At 42.3% G+C, this 20,272-nt stretch overlaps 2 protein-coding genes across 2 annotated transcripts in view; both read left to right on the forward strand.

Annotated features, from left to right (window-relative positions):
• kiaa0586 (KIAA0586 ortholog) overlaps window positions 1-20,272 on the forward strand; it is an 89,073-nt gene that overhangs the window by 14,240 nt on the left and 54,561 nt on the right. Inside the window, exon 8 of the mRNA XM_034194908.1 lies at window positions 6,426-6,540. Coding sequence (XP_034050799.1) covers window positions 6,426-6,540 — 115 coding nt within the window. The remainder of the gene's footprint in view (window positions 1-6,425; window positions 6,541-20,272) is intronic.
• irf2bpl (interferon regulatory factor 2 binding protein-like) lies at window positions 11,211-15,078 on the forward strand. The gene has a single exon (XM_034194909.1). It carries the CDS (start codon window positions 11,534-11,536, stop codon window positions 13,541-13,543), a length of 2,010 nt encoding a protein of 669 aa, XP_034050800.1. The 5' UTR covers window positions 11,211-11,533; the 3' UTR covers window positions 13,544-15,078.

Consider the following 20,272-nt stretch of genomic DNA (forward strand, 5'->3'; position numbering starts at 1 on the left):
CTCCCCATAGTGGCACACTTGTGATGCATACACAGGATAGGGGTCCACGCTCTAGTTCTTCTATCTTTCTCTGTAGAAATGATCATTTGTATTTGATACTGTGTCAGGATTAAATGATCTGGACATTACATCTTTGGCATGATTGTGATCAGTTCACTGAAGAGACCAAATGGCGAATCACTGCCTTGCAGGGCCAACAGTGAGGCAGTAATCCACAGCTGATTTTGACAGCTTGTACTTGGTCGCCTGGATTCCTGGTTGCAAGTGGCGAGACATGGTGACCTCTAAGGTTTCCCAAGAAAACCGTATGGGTATTGTCATGGATGAAGTTGATCTTGTGGACAAATGTAAAGTGCTGGTTCAGTGGTGTCCAAAGTATTCCAGAAAAGGCCAAGAGGGTGCAGGTTTTCTTTGCAGCCACTGACTCCAGCAAGTTATTTCACTGATTAACATCACTTTAAGCAGAAGGGATGAGTTTATCAGTGGGTATTTGAGCTGTATTCTGTAAAGTAGTGACTTCAGTTTTACTGCCTAAATGCTTTGCCATGGTAAATATCTCACCATTCATTTAGTGATTCGTTTAGAAGTCTCACTTTCATAAGTCTCAATTTATCCCTTTTTAATTAGCCTCAGGTTTTTTTCTTCACATCCAGTTTTCATCCTGAGATATTCTGTAAGAGCAAATTCATAGAATGGAATTTTTTTTTCTCTTTTCTCAATGACAGTCGCTTTGACATTGTATATTCTACTAATATAAGAATATACATAAATGAGATTAATTTCTCCATGATATACTCCATATTCCAGTGTAGTGTTTTCAGATTTCTTTCACCTTGGTCCAGAAATGATTGAATAATCTTACTTTCACCCTGGCTGGCGTGGCTGTTTCATTTTATTTATTTTTATTTGATATTTTCACAGAGAAGTGTTCTGTAAAAGTGGCGCCACAGGTGGGTTAAGAGCAGTTTTTAATATTCATTCATTCATTCATTCATCTTCTACCGCTTAGTCCAATTAAGGGTCACGGGGGGCTGGAGCCTATCCCAGCAGCCATAGAGCGCGAGGCAGGGTACACCCAGGACAGGACGCCAGCCTGTCGCAGGGCCACAAACAGACAAACAAACACAGACACACCCACACACACACCTACGGACAATTGCCTACCCGCATGTGTTTGGATGTGGGAGGAAACCGGAGCACCTGGAGGAAACCCACGCAAACACGGGGAGAACATGCAAACTCCACACAGAAAAGCCACGGGAACTGAACCCACAACCTTCTCGCTGTGAGGCAACAGTGCTAACCACTAAGCCACCGTGCTGCCCAGTTTTTAATATTAATATCTTTAATATGATGCAAGCTCTTACTTTCATCCCCGAATATTAACCATTTTTAACTTCATAATGAAATTCATTAAGAATCAGACTAGTATCTCATTTTGTGGCAGACAGTGTGTGTTTGACAAACTGATGGTATTACTTTCTATCTGGACTGGGATGAACAAATTCAAGTCTATTATTTCAATAGTCTGATCCTCTTCTGTATTTGTTTTGACAATAGTAGCTGTAGAAATGTGGGACTGAGTTTGAATAAATGTAACAGCACAATAATAGCACGGAAAATGCAGATTTGTTCCAAAACTCTTGAAAATGTTGATCATGCCCACATTGATTTCTATTTGTCTGATTGTCAGATGCTAACCAAGATGGCAGCGCTCTGACAACAGCCAGTGAATAAGTGGGTCACTCTGGTCAAATTAGCTTTTTTGCGTCACTCCGCGTATATTGGGTGTTGCAGCTCTGATGAGTTGTAGTTCTGTCCAAATGTGCAGAAACGTTTTTAGTCGCTAACGGTAACGCCGCTTGGAAATTTAAAATGAACTGTAAGGCTACACCAGTCCACAGCAATTCTGCCCAGTCTTTTACACATCTAAAAAGCCAAATGCAAAAGTTTGTTTGTTTTTTTTCCCCAGTCACACCAAGCCTGTCATACCCCTCACACATAATGCTCTATGACACAATTTAAAAACAATGGTTGCATTTATATAAAAGGAAACAGAATATGATGAACTCCTTTGTGTCTCACCTTAAAAACAGTTTCATATTCACACTTAACTTCCTTGGCAATCTATGACCACTCCCCTGTTATCTGATCACAATGGACCAAGTAACAGGACGCTGTCCGTAGCAACAGGGTCAAAAGTGCTCTTTGTCTTAACTGTTGGTGCTTCTCTTTGTAAACATTATTCTCAGGAACGATATTCTACTGACTGTAAATGCAAAACTGGAGGAATCCTAATTATGAGTTTGATGAAGAGCCTCCATGCTTAGGGGGGCTCAGGAAGCTTTGTGACCAGCAGGTGGCAGTAGTGCTTCTCAGCCAGTCAGTGATCAACATACAGTTATTCTCAAAAGCCCTGTTTCCATGGGGATGCCCTGCCCCAAATCCAGCCTGATACAGCAGAACACTCACTCAGTTCATCTATCACAGAGTGTGGAAAAGCAAATCATCTCAAGAACACAGTAAACAAACAGTCCAGATCGCAATCCATCCATCCAGTTTCTACATCCGCTTACTCCATTTAAAGGTTACCGGTGGGTGGCGCCCATCCCAGCAGTCATGGGGTGTGAGGCAAGGCACACCCTGGAGAGGTTGCCAGTCTATGGCAGGGCTGCATATACAACCCCTGGCAAAAATTATGGAATCACCAGCCTCGGAGGATGTTCATTCAGTTGTTTAATTTTGTAGAAAAAAAGCAGATCACAGACATGACACAAAACTAAAGTAATTTTAAATGGCAACTTTCTGGCTTTAAGAAACACTATAAGAAATCAGGAAAAAAAAATTGTGGCAGTCAGTAACGGTTACTTTTTTAGACCAAGCAGAGGGAAAAAAATATGGAATCACTCAATTCTGAGGAAAAAATTATGGAATCATGAAAAACAAAAGAACGCTCCAACACATCACTAGTATTTTGTTGCACCACCTCTGGCTTTTATAACAGCTTGCAGTCTCTGAGGCATGGACTTAATGAGTGACAAACAGTACTCTTCATCAATCTGGCTCCAACTTTCTCTGATTGCTGTTGCTAGATCAGCTTTGCAGGTTGGAGCCTTGTCATGGACCATTTTCTTCAACTTCCACCAAAGATTTTCAATTGGATTAAGATCCGGACTATTTGCAGGCCATGACATTGACCCTATGTGTCTTTTTGGAAGGAATGTTTTCACAGTTTTTGCTCTATGGCAAGATGCATTATCATCTTGAAAAATGATTTCATTATCCCCAAACATCCTTTCAATTGATGGGATAAGAAAAGTGTCCAAAATATCAACGTAAACTTGTGCATTTATTGATGATGTAATGAGAGCCATCTCCCCAGTGCCTTTACCTGACATGCAGCCCCATATCGTCAATGACTGTGGAAATTTACATGTTCTCTTCAGGCAGTCATTTTTATAAATCTCATTGGAACAGCACCAAACAAAAGTTCCAACATCATCACCTTGCCCAATGCAGATTCGAGATTCATCACTGAATATGACTTTCATCCAGTCATCCACAGTCCACGATTGCTTTTCCTTAGCCCATTGTAACCTTGTTTTTTTCTGTTTAGGTGTTAATGATGGCTTTCGTTTAGCTTTTCTGTATGTAAATCCCATTTCCTTTAGGCGGTTTCTTACAGTTTGGTCACAGACGTTGACTCCAGTTTCCTCTCATTCGTTCCTCATTTGTTTTGTTGTGCATTTTCGATTTTTGAGACATATTGCTTTAAGTTTTCTGTCTTGACACTTTGATGTCTTCCTTGGTCTACCAGTATGTTTGCCTTTAACAACCTTCCCATGTTGTTTGTATTTGGTCCAGAGTTTAGACACAGCTGACTGTGAACAACCAACATCTTTTGCAACATTGCGTGATGATTTACCCTCTTTTAAGAGTTTGATAATCCTCTCCTTTGTTTCAATTGACATCTCTCGTGTTGGAGCCATGATTCATGTCAGTCCACTTGGTGCAACAGCTCTCCAAGGTGTGATCACTCCTTTTTAGATGCAGACTAACGAGCAGATCTGATTTGATGCAGGTGTTAGTTTTGGGGATGAAAATTTACAGGGTGATTCCATAATTTATTCCTCAGAATTGAGTGAGTCCATATTTTTTTCCCTCTGCTTGCTCTAAAAAAGTAACCGTTACTGACTGCCACAATTTTTTTTCCTTATTTCTTATAGTGTTTCTTAAAGCTAGAAAGTTGCCATTTGAAATGACTTTAGTTTTGTGTCATGTCTGTGATCTGCTTTTTTTCTACAAAATTAAACAACTGAATGAACATCCTCCAAGGCCGGTGATTCCATAATTATTGCCAGGGGTTGTAGACAGACTAACACATACACGCTTGCACACACAGCTACAGTCAATTTATAGTTTCCAATTCACCTGCATGTCTTTGGAAGCGGGAGGAAACCGAGGGAACCCATGTCAACACGGGGAGAACATGCAAACTCCACACAGAAAGGGCGGGAAGTGATCCCACACCTCCTTGCTGTGAGGCATCAGGGCTAACCACTAAGCCACCATGTCGCCCGTTTCTCAATCTGACCGGAACATTATGATGGGCATTGACATCCCAGTTTTCTTGTCGACTGCAGAATACCTTGAAAGAAAATATGGCTTTATCACCTGTAGCAAATATTTATTTCTGAATTTGAAAAGCGGTCACACAAATGACTTTATTTATAAATATCACACGGCACCTTTTAAATTGTTTTCATGTTTTAGGCATATTGAACATTTAAAATTGTTTGCATTGCAGTGTACATGCTAGTTAAGCCATATTAATTTTTTAAAATATCAGAATATTTCAGACATTATATCCTGTGCCATTGATCATATGCAGTACTGCTCAAAATGATGAGAGGCTCTGTTACGTCCTTTTGTCTGACTTCATAACATCAGATGTAAACTGTATTTAGTAATGATGATACTGATGCTGCAATAAGAGATTGACATGGTGATCATATATCACTGGCTTCTGTCACAAATAAAGCATACCATCTTTCAGGTTACATTTATTTAAGATGAAGTATTTTTACTTTTTCAGGTGTTATTACAGTTGTAGCCTAAGGTTTACATACACCCACAATGGACATGAATGTCTTATGATTATTGGGCTTTGAATAATTCTGTTGAATGACTCTCACTCACTCGCTCGCTCACTCACTCACTCACTCACTCACTCACTGTGTGTTGTACAAACATTCATTTCAAAGACGTCATTGATGACGTAATGTTGCCAGGACATTCACATAAATGAGAACTACTGACCCCCAACTGTAGCTCTGCAAATGCACCATAGTGGCTTTTCTGTGTTGTCTAAGATCCCCTTTGCAACAAGGAAGGCTGACTTTCTGACCCGTTTATAGTTGTGATGCTGAGTTCAGTATGGTGAACTACTCCACAGTATAACTGCAGCAATTATAAATTCAATTTCAATTTATTTCATTTATATAACACCAAATCACAGCAAAGTTGCCTCAAGGTGCTTCACACAAGTAAGGTCTACCCTTACAACCCCTAGAGCAAGCACACAGGCGACAGTGGTAAGGAAAAACTCCCTCTGATGATTTGAGGAAGAAACCTCAAGCAGACCAGACTAAAAGGGGTGACCCTCTGCTTGGGCCATGCTACCAACACAATTGACAAAACAAATATACAGGAAATTTTGGGAGTCCATGCTGATGCACAGGACAGGAAGGCTGCAGAAGAAGACACCCACTCCCACCTCTGGATGGAGCCGCACCTGAAACAGAGGGGAAAAAAACACAATCAGGTGGCAGAAAGACAACAAATCAGGTATAATTTGTCAGCATTAACCAGCAAGAATTAAGCAACAAGAAAAAATGAAGAAATCGTTGGCCACTAGCCCTAAGCTTCACTAAAAGACCCAGACATTAGATAAAGTTGAGGCTGTGACCTCTTCTGTTTACTAATAAAATGAATTAAAAAGAGTAAAAAGCATAGAAACATACTATGCCAGTATGCTAGCCATACGAAATGGAAAATAAGTGCGTCTTAAGTCTGGACTTGAAAGTCTCTACAGAATCTGAATGTTTTATTGACACAGGAAGATCATTCCACAGAACAGGAGCAAGATAAGAGAAAGCCCTGTGACCCGCAGACTTTTTATTCACTCTAGGAACACAAAGTAGTCCTGCACCCTGAGAATGCAGAGCCCGGGCCGGTACATAGGGTTTAAATGTTGATGTTTCCAGTGGATTGTTCCTAATGAATTTGGCAATCACCTTCATCACTTGGTTTCTGATGCTTTTTCTCTGACATAATCACCTGGTTCTCTTCTTCATGGTATCAATTATTAACAGCATGTAGAAAACTAACAGCATTGTTATCTTGTCCTTGTTTGCCTCTATCAGAAAGTGGATTCTACAAACAGCAATACAGCTCCTCAACAGCTAGAGCTGCAACCGTGGTCCCCACTCCAGTTGCCATGGCAACACCCCACTGTGACCAAAGGCCAGAACATACCAGGTAAATGATCATGGGAGGGTTTTTTTTTGTTTGTTTTTTTTGTTTTTTTTGGCTTGCTCAGAAGAGAGAACATTTCTGTTCTCTCTCACTGAAAATCTACCAGAATTTAAAAACTGAAGGTTCAGTGTCTGCCGCCATTGAACTCCAGCTGCAGGTTCCATAACAAGCTATATCAAAGGCTACAACACAGTATCATGTTTCTTTCAATAACTGTTTGTGATGGCTGGAAATCTCCTGGCTGATGAACTCTCAGAAATCACACAAAAAGGTTTCTCTTCTGAGAGCATGAAGGTTTGATCCAAATGTCATGCCTATTCATCCCGGAGTTGATGAAACGAGTAGTGTTAACTACCAGACCGAGACTATGGAAACAAAGGAAACTGACAAGCTCATTTTGTAGCTTCAACCACCCCTTCTGATTATTTCTATTGTGCATATGATAAGCTTATTCCCTGTAACAAGCCTGGACATGTCCTTTAGGTGGCAGTATTCAGCAGCTGGCAGACAGGTCTGTGGACCTCCCTCGGGGGACCACGGATGTGCCACTGTGTCCAGGTCACCTTTTCGTCAAATTTCTATTATTAAATCAGTGGTGGAATGTCACAGAGGCTTTGTGTGAGCAATTCCTCGTGATAAAGCTTCTTAGCTAGCGTTTCCATCTTCTATTGAGACAGATCAGTCACTCAAAGCTAATCCTATTGGTTGGACAAGATCACATGGTCAGTAGAAGTGCTGTGTGACTTTCAGTGTGTGTCCGTCCGGGATTATCAGTGAAGAACATGCAAAGAAATGCCTGGAAACTTGAAAAGAGCCTTCTCAGTGACTGGAAAACTCTTTCATTTTTGTTCAGTTTTTGATAAATGGAAATCATTGTGGGAAAACAGGCATATAGGCTCCAGCCCCCCGAGAATGGATGGATGGATGGAAAAGACACATGAATGACACATGTCCATTTACCATTTCAACCAGTGACGTCAACTGGACGTGCCCTCCAGTGACTTCAGCCAATGGCCATTTACATGTCAATTTAGCAGCAAATTTGTTTCAAATAATATTATCTACACTGCACTCAAACATTCTGCAAGTGTATGAATAACACTTTTTTTTTTAGGAATGCACAAACAAATTATCAAAAAGCATTTCTGTTCCCCTTTAAGCTCGGCATTACTGGGTGTGTTTGGGGTTCTAGCTTTAAAATTGGGTCAGTTGGGATGAGGGAAGCCAAAAATATGAAAATGATTATTGGTCTTGTGATTAGTAACAGATGTGCAGATTGTGATATCAGTTTGGGATAAATGCAAAGAAAAGGTGAAAATGTGCAAAAAAAAAAAAAATACAAATACAACACACATTAAGCAGTACAAAAAAAAATAAAAATCCAGAAAATCACATTGTATGATTTTTTAAAAATAATTAATTTGCATTTTATTGCATAAAATATGTATTTGACCCCCTACCAACCAGCAAGAATTCTGGCTCTCACAGACCTGTTAATTTTTCTTTAAGAAGCCCTCTCATTCTGCACTCTTTACCTGTATTAATTGCACCTGTTTGAACTTGTTACCTGTATAAAAGACACCTGTTCACACACTCAATCAATCACACTCCAACCTGTCCACCATAGCCAAAACCAAAGAGCTGTCTAACGACACCAGGAACAAAACTGTAGACCTGCACAAGGCTGGGATGGACTACAAGACAACAGGCAAGCAGCTTGGTAGAAGACAACTGTTATGATTATTTATTAGAAAGTGGAAGAAAAACAAGATGACTGTCAATATCCCTCGGTCTGGGATTCCATGCAAGATCTCACTTTGTGGGGTAAGGATGATTCTGAGAAAGCTCAGAACTACACAGGAGGACCTGGTCAATGACCTGAAAAGAGCTGGGACCACAGTCACAAAGATTACATTAGTAACACATGATGCTGTCATGGTTTAAAATCCTGCAGGGCAGCAAGGTCCCCCTGCTCAAGCCAGCACATGTCCAGGCCCGTTTGAAGTTCACCAGTGACCATCTGGATGATCCAGAGGAGGCATGGAAGAAGGTCATGTGGTCAGATGAGACTAAAATAGAGCTTTTTGGAATCAACTCCACTTACCATGTTTAGAGGATGAGAACAACCCTAAGAAAACCATCCCAACCATGAAGCATGAGGGTGGAAACATCATACTCTGGGGGTGCTCTTCTGCAAAGGGGACAGGACGACTGCACCGTATTGAAGGGAGGATTGATGGGGTCACATATTGCGATATTTTGGCAAACAACCTCCTTCCCTCAGTAAGAACATTGAAGATGGGTCATGGCTGGGTCTTCCGACATGACAATGACCCCAAATACACAGCCAGGACAACTAAGGAGGGGCTCCGTAAGAAGCATTTCAAGGTCCTGGAGTGGCCTGGCCAGTCTCCAGACGTGAACGCAATAGAAAATCTTTGGAGGGAGCTGAAACTCCAAACCTGAAAAATTTGAAGAAGATCTGTATGGAGGAGTGGACCAAAATCCCTGTTGCAGTGTGTGAAAACTTGGTAAGGAACTACAGGAAACGTCTGACCTCTGTAATGGCAGATAAATGTTTCTGTACCAATTGTTAAGCTCTGTTTTTCTAGGGGGTCAAATACTTATTTTATGCAATAAAATGCAAATTAATTATTTAAAAATCATACATTGTGATTTACTGGATTTTTTTTTTTTTTTTTTTTTTTTTTTTTTTTAAGATTCTGTCTCTCACAGTTGAAGTGTACCTATGATAACAATTACAGACCTCTCCATCCTTTGCAGGTGGGAAAACCTGCAAAACTGACAGGGGTTCAAATACTTATTTTCCCCACTGTATCTATTCTTTCACGCTGAATTTTACCAAGTACATTCCTGGACTTTGGAAAAGCCTAGAAACGTTTGTCTGGTTCAAATTTTTGGACGAACAGCCTTCCCAGAGCTGCTATTGTAACTAAAAATGCATCTTTAACAGATGACCAGTCAGCCTTAAACCATATTTTTCCACAAATGTCATTCTCGTGTGGAGCTCTAAAATCAAACTGTGAGATGATCTTTGGTGAAATGCTACAATAATTAGTATTACATAACGTTTTCTCTTGAGTAACCACCCAAAATGCAAAAGTATGCCATTTAGAATAGTATAAAATCAAATCATTACACTGGGAAAGGTTGACATGAATGTGATGTATTTTCATGATATAATTTACACTTGATAAAATGTTTAATTTTGGGCTGATCACTCAAACAATTCCTGGAGACATTGGTTCACTGCTAACAGTGAACCAATGTCACAAACTGTATGATTGGGAAAATGTAGGTTTTCAGGCAGTATTTCAGAATAGCGTGTGTGTGTGTGTGTGTGTGCATTGCTGGATTTGCATAATCATTCAGAAAGAGTGAGAGATTAGGGTTGGTGGGGGAGTGAGGCTGTGGGCTGACAGAATACACCAGCTCTCTCTCCTTGCTGCACGGCTGTTTCCATGGTAACACAAATGGTCTTCATCAGCAGCTACTATCCAAAAGCTGAGGCATGCTGTAGGTTTGTGTGTGTGTGTGTGTGTGTGTGTCTGTGTTAAACAGAGAGATGTTGGAATGTGAAATGGGGATATTCGGGTAGTTTATAACTTGGCATTCAGCATTAACCGTTTTTTCCAGAACATGTCACTGTGGCGTATAGTCGCAGTAAGACTGTAATCTGTCCCATCTACTGTTCATCTTCTAATGTTCTTCATTTCTTCCTTTTAGCTTTTAAAAAGTAGAGATGTATTCGGCTTTGTGCGGCAGAGGCACTTGTTTGGGGTTACTATAAACAGCACATATCCTGTCTGACACTTTGCTCAGAGAAAACGCATGGAGGAGTAAACAGTCCTGAGCATCATCAACCAGGCTCGCAGGCAGGGAACCCTGCCTAGCAACACTAAGACAAATGTATTTTTGTGGGGTTATTTCCCTTCATGCGGCAGACTGAAGCATCAGCATTGAGCCACTGGTCAGACTGGACTGAATGTTAAATATTCCAGCACAGCTATAAATGCTGTCATAAACTGATTTTGGAGTGCTAAACCTTCACATGCTTCCTGATGTGTGTCTTCAGATGTAAATGATAAAAACATCTTGCAAACCACATTTATATGCACAATTTGGAACATATAGAAACATGCAGACAATACTAAATTATTCTGGTTTGTTTTCGTGGGTCGCCACACCGTGGACCCATCTGTGATTTGGCACGTTTTATACCAGATGCCCTTCTTGAGGTAGCTGCAGGTCTATATTGCCTGGTTGTGGCAAAAAAAAAGGATCTGATCCACAGAACTAAGGACTGGTAACAATGATGTACAGTTAAAGACTGGATGAGAAAGATATGTAAATCCCGTATTACAGAAATGTTTTACAAATGATACCAATTCATTTAATTGTGTGTGACGAGACTTGTGCTGATTTCATTGTGGATTTGCATGTGGAAAGACTGGATCAGCCTGCAGCTCCTGCAACCTGCTGCAACCACAGTGGAGCAGCAGTGGGGTGTTTTTTTTTTCCGCTCCTGTTTCAGACTGGAGGAGGGGAAGGGTGGATGGAGCAGAGGAGGGCAACAACTGGCGTGTCATTTCAGTCAGAGGAACCAGAGAGCTGCAGGAGGAGGAGGAGGAAGCACTGACGTCACTTACTCTACCAGGTGGCATTCCTGGAGAAGGGGTGGGGGTAGAGGGGTGCACAATCCAAATTCCTCTTGCAGGCATGCAAGGGGGAAAAAAGCAGACCTCCCTTTCCCCCTCCCCCTCCTCCTCTGCAGCAGCACAACACGGAGCTCCAGCAGCAGGAAAACACAGAGGGAGGACACAATAAGGCAGCCCAGATAAGAAAAGGGATTTATTGCAGTCTGTTTTTCCTCCACTCCTGCTTTTATTGCCTGTCGGTATCTGTGCCGTGGACACACTGATCTGGTTAGATTAGTACCGCGGAGGAGGCGCACGGAGGGAGGCACAGAGGGAAGATGTCCTCCCCGCAGGTCTGCTCGGCCCGCAGACAGTCATGTTATTTGTGCGACTTGCCACGAATGCCCTGGGCCATGATCTGGGACTTCACCGAGCCCGTGTGCCGTGGCTGCGTCAACTACGAGGGCGCGGACCGGATCGAGTTCGTTATCGACACGACCCGACACCTGAAGCGGGCGCACGGCTTCCAGGAGGGCAGAACCGCCGGCGGCAGCGGGGCGTCGCACCAACACGCCGCCGCCAAGAGCCAGGCGGCGCTGCTGACTGCCAAAGACCCGCAGATTAACCACCACCAGGCGGACGGAGCGGGGAAATCACAGCAGCAGCAGCAGCAGCCCGGGTTGGATCGGTACTCGCTCAGCGCTGACAACCGAGGTCGGTTTGACTACAGCGGCCACAGCAGCACCAGGCTGCCAAACGGGCTCGGAGGACCGAACGGCTTCAAACCAGATGAAGGTCCACCGGAGCTGAACCGACAGAGCCCCAATTCCAGAGCGAGGAGCCACGGTGGGCTGGTGTCGGCACCGGGACAGCTGAACGTTCCGCCGAATCTGCTTCCTCAGACCCTGCTGAACGGACCGAACGCACACGGCGTGGCGACCAGAGCGGCTCCGCAGGGCTCCATGGTCGGCATGTCGCTGCACGGACAGGCGGCTCTGACCGACGGCGGAGGCAGGCGGCCCGCATCGGTGTCCAGCACCGATCAGGAGCGGGAGCTGAAGGAGAAGCAGCGGAACGCGGACGCACTGGCCGAGCTGAGCGACAGCCTCCGTAACCGGCAAGAGGAGTGGGCCAGCAAACCGAAGCCGGTGAGGGACACGCTAGTCGCGCTTTCCGGCTGCACTCCTTTCGACGTCCGCTTCAAGAAAGACCACGGGCTGGTCGGCAGAGTGTTCGCCTTCGACGCCGTGTCTAAACCCGTCGTGGACTACGAGCTGAAAATCTTCATCGAGTACCCCAGCGGTTCCGGTAACGTGTTCTCCAGCGCGTCCAGCGTGGCGAAGCAGATGTACCAGGACTGCATGAAGGACTTCGGCAGAGGTTTGTCTTCCGGCTTTAAGTACCTAGAGTACGAGAAGAAGCACGGCTCCGGTGACTGGCGGCTGCTGGGGGATTTGTTACCGGAGTCCCTGCGCTTTTTTAAGGAAGCTGTCGGGGGAGATATGCTGCCGCAGCCCTACATAGACGGCAGCTACCCGCTGCTGCCGACCTCCCTGGTGCTCCCGGGCCGGGCTTTGGCTTCGAGCAGCGGCAACGGCAGCTCCAGGGCAGGCGTAAGGAAGAGGAAAGCCTCCCCGGAGCCGGACTCCGCTGAAGGTTGCCTTAAGCTGACCGAGGAGCAGCAGCGGCAGCAATGGATCAACAGCCAGACGGAAGCCCTCAAACTCTCCATGGCAGCGGGCTCCTTCGCAGCCACGCACGCTGCTCCGCCGCCTCCGCTCGGCCCCGCCACACCCCCGGAGAGCACCGCGCCCCCGCAGAGCGGACAGTCTCCGATGGCCGCACTCATGTCGGTGGCTGATACACTTGGGAACGCGCAGTCCCCCAATAAGGACAGAGATTCCGTGCACTCCACCACCTCCTCATCCAGACACAACAGCAGCAGTCCGGTGTCCCCAGCCTCGGTGTCCGGCCAGAGACGCCTCTCGTCCCGCAACGGAGACCTGGGACTGTCTGCACCTTCTCAGTCCGCCGGTATGGATCAGGCGCATGCACAAAACGTGCCCGACTCCCCCATGGCCAACAGCGGGCCACTGTGCTGCACTATCTGCCACGAACGCTTGGAGGACACGCACTTCGTGCAGTGCCCCTCTGTGCCCAACCACAAGTTCTGCTTCCCCTGCTCCAGAGAGAGCATCAAGGCTCAGGGGGCTTCTGGGGAGGTTTACTGCCCCAGTGGGGACAAGTGCCCCCTGGTGGGTTCCAACGTGCCCTGGGCCTTCATGCAGGGGGAGATAGCCACCATCCTGGCAGGAGATGTGAAGGTAAAGAAGGAGAGAGACCCCTGATGATTAGAGGACAACAAACTCTGTCTCTCTACTTCCACTGGGGGGGAAATCCTTTTAAACACGCAATGAATTTGCTACTGAGCCTCAAAATCTTATTTTTCTTCCAAACATTCTGACTAGAAACACATTTTTAAGGATAAACGTGAATGTTTTTTTAATATATATAAATATAAATATATGTTTTGAATCATTAACCACATGAGGACACAGCAGTCATTAATGAATGCAGTCATTTTGTTAAATGTTAAAACTACCTTACTCAAAGTTTAAAATAGTGAAGATGTGTGTAATTTAAAGATGTTAAGGATATTAGCTTCTCTGTGGTTTTTGTCTTGTCACAGGTTTAAATTGTGGGACTTTACATTTTAATGAATGCCGAATGGGATATTTTCTTCTTTTCAAGGCTGCACCGTGAGTTCATCATTTCGGAACAGGTCTGAGTTTTAAATCCTGTTTACCATTTAGTCACCTGCAGTCATTTTCAAAATATTATATCAATATTGGGTTATCAAAATTAAACTTTTTTTTAGATTTTATAGTATTTAATTCAAGTTCCAAAGGAAACTGTTTCCTGCGTTAAAGCATTTTTAAGATTCAAGTTGATCTACATGGCTGATTAAGCTCTATTTTTTAATGAATCATTTTGTGTATATTGTCAAATGGTTGAATTAGTCATATTTTCCATTGTGTGTGAGGAGGAGTAACTAATGAAGAGTTTTTCTGAAATGTGGATGTTGGTGAAAAACCTCCGTTGATGCTGAAGCCAATTTACTGAAGATGTTACTTCGAAAATTATAAATACATTTTAGACAGTTGTCATCAATTTGGCAAATTCACTTCTCTGTGATGTGGGAAAGTGACTTTTTTCCTGTCCAAGCAAAGATAACAGTTACAGGGCAGACAGTGAGTATCTGCGCAACAAAAAATTCTATGTGACACAAGTGGATATTACAGAAATAGGCGTCTGATCATAAAGCAAAAGAATGTTGTGTTTCTATTGTTGAGGAGGTTTGAACAGTGATGGTGTGATATTATGTTTTGCCCAACAGATTTAGAAGTTAACACAGTTCTGATGTACAGGACTATAACAGTTTAAACTCTTCATACTGTCGCCTTATAATGTCGTGTGTGTCTATAAAAGAAATACTTAAAACTTGCATAAAGTCCAGACATTTTGTCATATGTGTTATATTTTTAAGAGGATCTTTTAATTACTTAATTGGGTTTTGAAAAACATTTTGACATCATTTAAATTCAAGGAACGTGGTTAATTTGTGAATACATTAGTGTTTTTATTTATGGTTTAATTTTTATATTTTTTGCAATAAAACTTTCAATGCATTTAAAAAAAAGTTGAACCTTTTATGTTTCTCTTGTATTTTAGATTTGACAGAGTGACATAAAATATGGCTGTCTGTTTTTGATTTTATATTTTGTATTTTCAGATTCTGTAGTGATAAACAAGACAAACATTTTATCTTGTAACGTGCCTTGGAGCTGAGTTAGTTGTAATAAATTCCATTGATATAAATCTTTATACTGAAATGGGACTTTTGTTTCTTGCTTATCAGTAAAGATCAACTTTTTAAAATTCAGTGATTTTACGAGAATTTCACACAGACATATCAAACTTGTATAAATATCAGTTTCTAAAGGAATAGTGCACACCTAGAAAAGCAAGAAGGAAAATACCGGTACTCTGGGATTAAATTACCAAACTTTCAGCACTGTCAAACACATCAAAGTTCCAACAATCATTTAAGAATAATTTGATGGCAGCCGGCGGGGGAGAGCAGGTGGGTTTTAGCTGGGAAAAGGATTTTTTCAAACAGTAGATTGTTTGTAGAATGAACATGTTAACTTTGACTTCAGTGATATGCAGTTGAAACAGTTTTTTTCTTTGCTTTCGTCATTGATTTAAGTTTTTGTGTATGGAACCAGACACAAATCTTCAATGGTTCTTTGATGGCACACACCATTGTTGCTGTCTGGTGTCAACATTTACTGTATGTCATGTTGTTTCAAAGTCTGGATGAAATTAATTTCATACATTATGTAGTCAGGTCTGGGAGCATGTTCTGGTGCCATGCATCGCTGCTTCCACATTATGTGCAGTAGCACCAACCAGAAAATCGTAATACAACAGTGCCATGTGCACTACTTAAAAAAAAAAAAAAAACTAAATCCCAGGATGGAGTATTTCTTTTTTTATACCCCCTACAAACAACATTGTAGAACATATCTGGGATGCACCCTGTCCCTCCATTCATCATCTGTCCCTGAGTTTTTTTAAAGCAATGTCTCCAAACCAGTTTGGTGGATTTCAATGAAACTTCACACTACAGTGGCACAGCATATGAAGTTGTGTATGAAGGAAAATAATCCAAATCCAATGTTTTCAAGAACAGATAATTCACCTTTTGTTGTTTTCTTTTTAAATACATCATAATTGTCAATCACACGTTTAAACAGACCCGTTGAGCTCAATGTAGCTCTGGACCCATTTATTCATTCAGGTATTTCATTACAACTGATTTGTTGCTGCATTATACGGTCCATCCAGAAAGTATTCACAGTGCTTCACTTTTTTCCACAATTTATGTTACAGCCTTATTAGAAAATGGAGTAAATAAATTCTTTTCCGCTCAAAATACTACTCGCAACACCTCATAATGACAAAATGAAAAAAGTTATTTTTTAATTTTTGCAAAATTATTAAAAATAAAAAACTCAAATCACATGCACATAACTTTTCACAGCCTTTGCTTAATACTTTGTTGATGCACCTTGAGCAGCATTTGCAGCCTCAAGTCTTCTTGAATAGGTTGCCACAAGCTTGGTGCACCTATCTTTGGGCAGTTTTGTCCATTCCTCTTTGCAGCACCTCTCAAGCTCCATCAGGTTGGATGGGGAGCGTCGGTGCACAGACATTTTCAGATCTCTCCAGAGATGTTCACTCAGATTCAGGTCTGGCCTCTGGCTGGGTCATTCAAGGACGTTCACAGAGTTGTCCTGAAGCCACTCCTTTGATATCTTGGCTGTGTGCTTAGGGTCATTATTCTGCTGAAGATGAACAATCGCCCCTGAGGTCAAGAGCGCTCTGGAGCAGGTTTTCATCAAGGATGTCTCTGTACATTGCTGCATTCATCTCTCCCTCAATCCTGACTAGTCTCCCAATTCTCCACAACATGATGCTACCACCACCATGTGTCTCTATAGGGATGGTGCCTGGTTTCCTCCAAACATGATGCCTGGCATTCACGCCAAAGAGTTCAATCTTTGTCTCATCAGTGCCTTTTGGCAAACTCCAGGTGGGCTGCCATGTGCCTTTTACTAAGGAGTGGCTTCCATCTGGCGACTCTCTCATACAGGCCTTATTGGTGGATTGCTGTAGAGATGGTTGTGCTTCTAGAAGGTTCTTTTCTCTCCACAGAGGAATGCTGGAGCTCTGGCAGAGTGGCCATCGGGTTGTTGGTCACCTCCCTGACTAAGGCCCTTCTCCCCGATCGCTCAGTGTTGATGGGTGGCCAGCTCTAGGAAGAGTTCTGGTGGATCTGACACTTCTTCCATTTACGGATGATGGAGGCCACTGTGCTCATTGGGACCTTCAAAGCAGCAGAAATGTTTCTGTACTCTTCCCCATCCTGGAAACAGGATGCATCTGAGCTCAATTTTGAGCTTCATGGCAAAGGCTGTGAATACTTATGTACGTATGATTTTTTAAAAATTATTATTATTTTTAATAAATTTGAAAAGTCTAAAAAACTTTTTTCATCTATTTTGGAATAAGGCTGTAACATAGCAAAATGCGGAAAAAGTGAAGTGCTGTGAATAGTTTCCAGATGTGCTGTACATTACACTTGTGTAATATAGCACATTTGTCATAGATTAAAAACAATGAGGATGACTTTTGCTTGAAATGTTGATTTACTGTTCGCTACAGAATAACGTACAGTTTATTATGAGGGTCAGCTAAAAACAAAAAATCAGAGGCTATTAACTGGTGTCGTTGGATGATTTGTAGGATGATTTCCCCCTATTGTTTCCTTCAAAGTCCTTATGCTTTTGTTAAGAGTTGCGGTGCTTGGGTCCTCTTGGTTTAGATGTTTCCATCCCAATGGTCAAAAAAGTTCACTGTGGCAAATATAACATTATTTTGCTGATATTTCTTCCAATTTTAAAATGTTTTCGAACAGATAGAAATCAAATAATGCTAAATCAGAAGAGGGTGGTGGGTTGCCATTCTGCTGGAAGCTACAGTTATGCACAGCAGCCGTGGCAACTAGTGATTTGTGTGGTGGTGCATTGTCTTTTTGAAATCATGCCCTCTTCTTCAACATTCGATGGCATGTGTACTTGATAGCCATACTTAATAGGCCGTCATAGTATAGTACACTGTCTTTATGGTTAAACACTTGGAAAGTGGTTCATGAACACGACACACTGTGATAATTGCAGTGTTCTCTTCCCCACAGATGAATAGCCCAGTACACGGATTGCCTCTTTGGGTGTACTCACACTAGGCATTCTGGACCGCGTCTGAGTGCATTATGTTCCCAAAGTCCAGTTTGTTTGACTAGTATGGTTGCTCTGGGTGGGTCTAGCCCACTGGTGCAGGTCTGGCCTGACTTGCAGTGGTGGTCTGGGGTGAGGTCCAGCTGGACTCTACCACAGCCCCATGTAGTGTGTACACAAACAGTGCAAGAGCAGCAACGTCATATCACTGACATGACTGTTCAGTTTAACAATACTACAACTATTATTCATATTATTATTATTATTATTATTACTACTACTACTACTTGGATAATACTGTCTTCAATGTATTCAATGACATTTGGATTAAAAACGTGTCTGGATTTTCACCTTATTCATGAATATGAATCATGGTCATTGAGCAAACTTGCAAAATACACAACCAGTCAAAGGTTTGGACACACCTTTCCATTCTTTTTGGACACACTTTCCCAGAATGGGGACATGTGACCAAACCTTTGACTGGTAGTGTATATCCTCATCATCTTCTGCCTCTATAAAAAATCTTATCATGCATGTAGTATGATTGATTGATAAATCCCTCATAGCATAATTTATTTGAATGTGACAGGTTTTGCAGTACTGTGGTTCGTACCGTTGCCTCACAGCAAGAAAGTCATGGTTCAATTCCCATCTGTGACCTTTCTGTGTGGAGTTTGCGTGTTCTCCCCGTGTTTGAGTGGGTTTTCTTCATGTGCTCTGGTTTCCTCCCACATTTAGAGACACGCAGGTTAGGTGAATTGGAAACTTTCTAATTGTCCAGGTCTTCCTTGTAAAAGAGATCTCGATCTCAACGAGACAAACCTGTTTAAATTAAATTAAATTATGAGGAAGTCAAATAATTACTATCAGAAATGCTCAGTATTTTGCTGCATATGAATGCACCAGTGGGACTGCATGCATCTACACTAGTATTTCTTTGCGTTTTGCCTTCTGTAAAATGATCCAGGTTTTATTACAGTAATCCTGTGTGAACACAAGCTTCTGTGGAAAAGGAGTTTTCCAACATTTATTTGAAGCATGGATGTGGGTAAAAATGCATTTGTATAGACACACTGTGTCTTTGGCTGACCTTCTTTAATTCAGCTGCTCAATTTTGAGCATCATCCCGTAATACAGCATAGCATTAGTTTTCTAGGGAGTGTAAACCCCTTGATGATACTGCAATGTAATGTTTAAATTTTTATTTATTTGTTTTTGACAAATGTTCTCTACTATTAACCTTCAGCATCTTCTTCAACACATACACACACACACACACACACACAAACCCTGTTAAGATTCATTGCTGTGATTTTTATACATCATAGTCAACATGCAAACTTTTCAGCCAACCTTCATGTGTTGGAATGGTGAAAGGGAGATTTTTAGGCAGCACTTATCTTTGTGCACTGTCCTAATAATTCTAATCATGGAAACAATTTATTGTTTCTTGGGGCCTTTCAGCAGAACAATCAAGGTCACCCCTGTATTTATCTATATTTATATGCACACACACACACACATACATATATATATATATATATAGCTCCTGCACAAAATTAAAGGCAGGTAAAAAGTCAATCCATGTAATAAAAGGGAAGTGGCCTCTGTTTGTGTATCCGGAGCATCAACTGAAATCCAGAAAGAACCGACTTTCTTCATTTGGATTACTTATGTATTTTTTCATGAAGATTCGATTCGTGAAAACAACAAGGTGATTGGAACATTAATTTTTGATAAATCAGTCATTTTTGAAAACAACAAGCCTGCTTATGTCACACTTCCACAATAAGAGCCTCTGTTTCAAAATAAAAGCCTGTGAGGTTGCTGTAGACCGGACAGAATTCATCAGTCTGTCCATCCTCTAATGCCGCGTTCACACCGGACACCAAGCGACACCATAAATTTGCGTCTCTCGCCTGGCGATGGACGCGCCACCATCGCCAGGTGTATTGCTCTGCTGGAGCCGCGTTCACACCGGGTGCCACAAATTCATCATTTGCTGCAGGAGCTGCGTCTGGGTGACGGCCACTCTCAGCGGTACTTCCGCCTCTCCAGGACCCAGTTTGAGGACCCCCTGTCCCGTTTGCACATGTGAACAAAGAAAAAAAAACTGGCTGCTGCTGCAGTTCCTCACTCTCCCCTCCAGCTCTGTCATAAATGTGTTATAAACCAGTCACTATTTGTTTTATTATACATCTGTGTAGTTAA

The sequence above is a fragment of the Thalassophryne amazonica genome, chromosome 19, assembly GCF_902500255.1.
Source record: "Thalassophryne amazonica chromosome 19, fThaAma1.1, whole genome shotgun sequence".
Taxonomy (NCBI): domain Eukaryota; kingdom Metazoa; phylum Chordata; class Actinopteri; order Batrachoidiformes; family Batrachoididae; genus Thalassophryne; species Thalassophryne amazonica.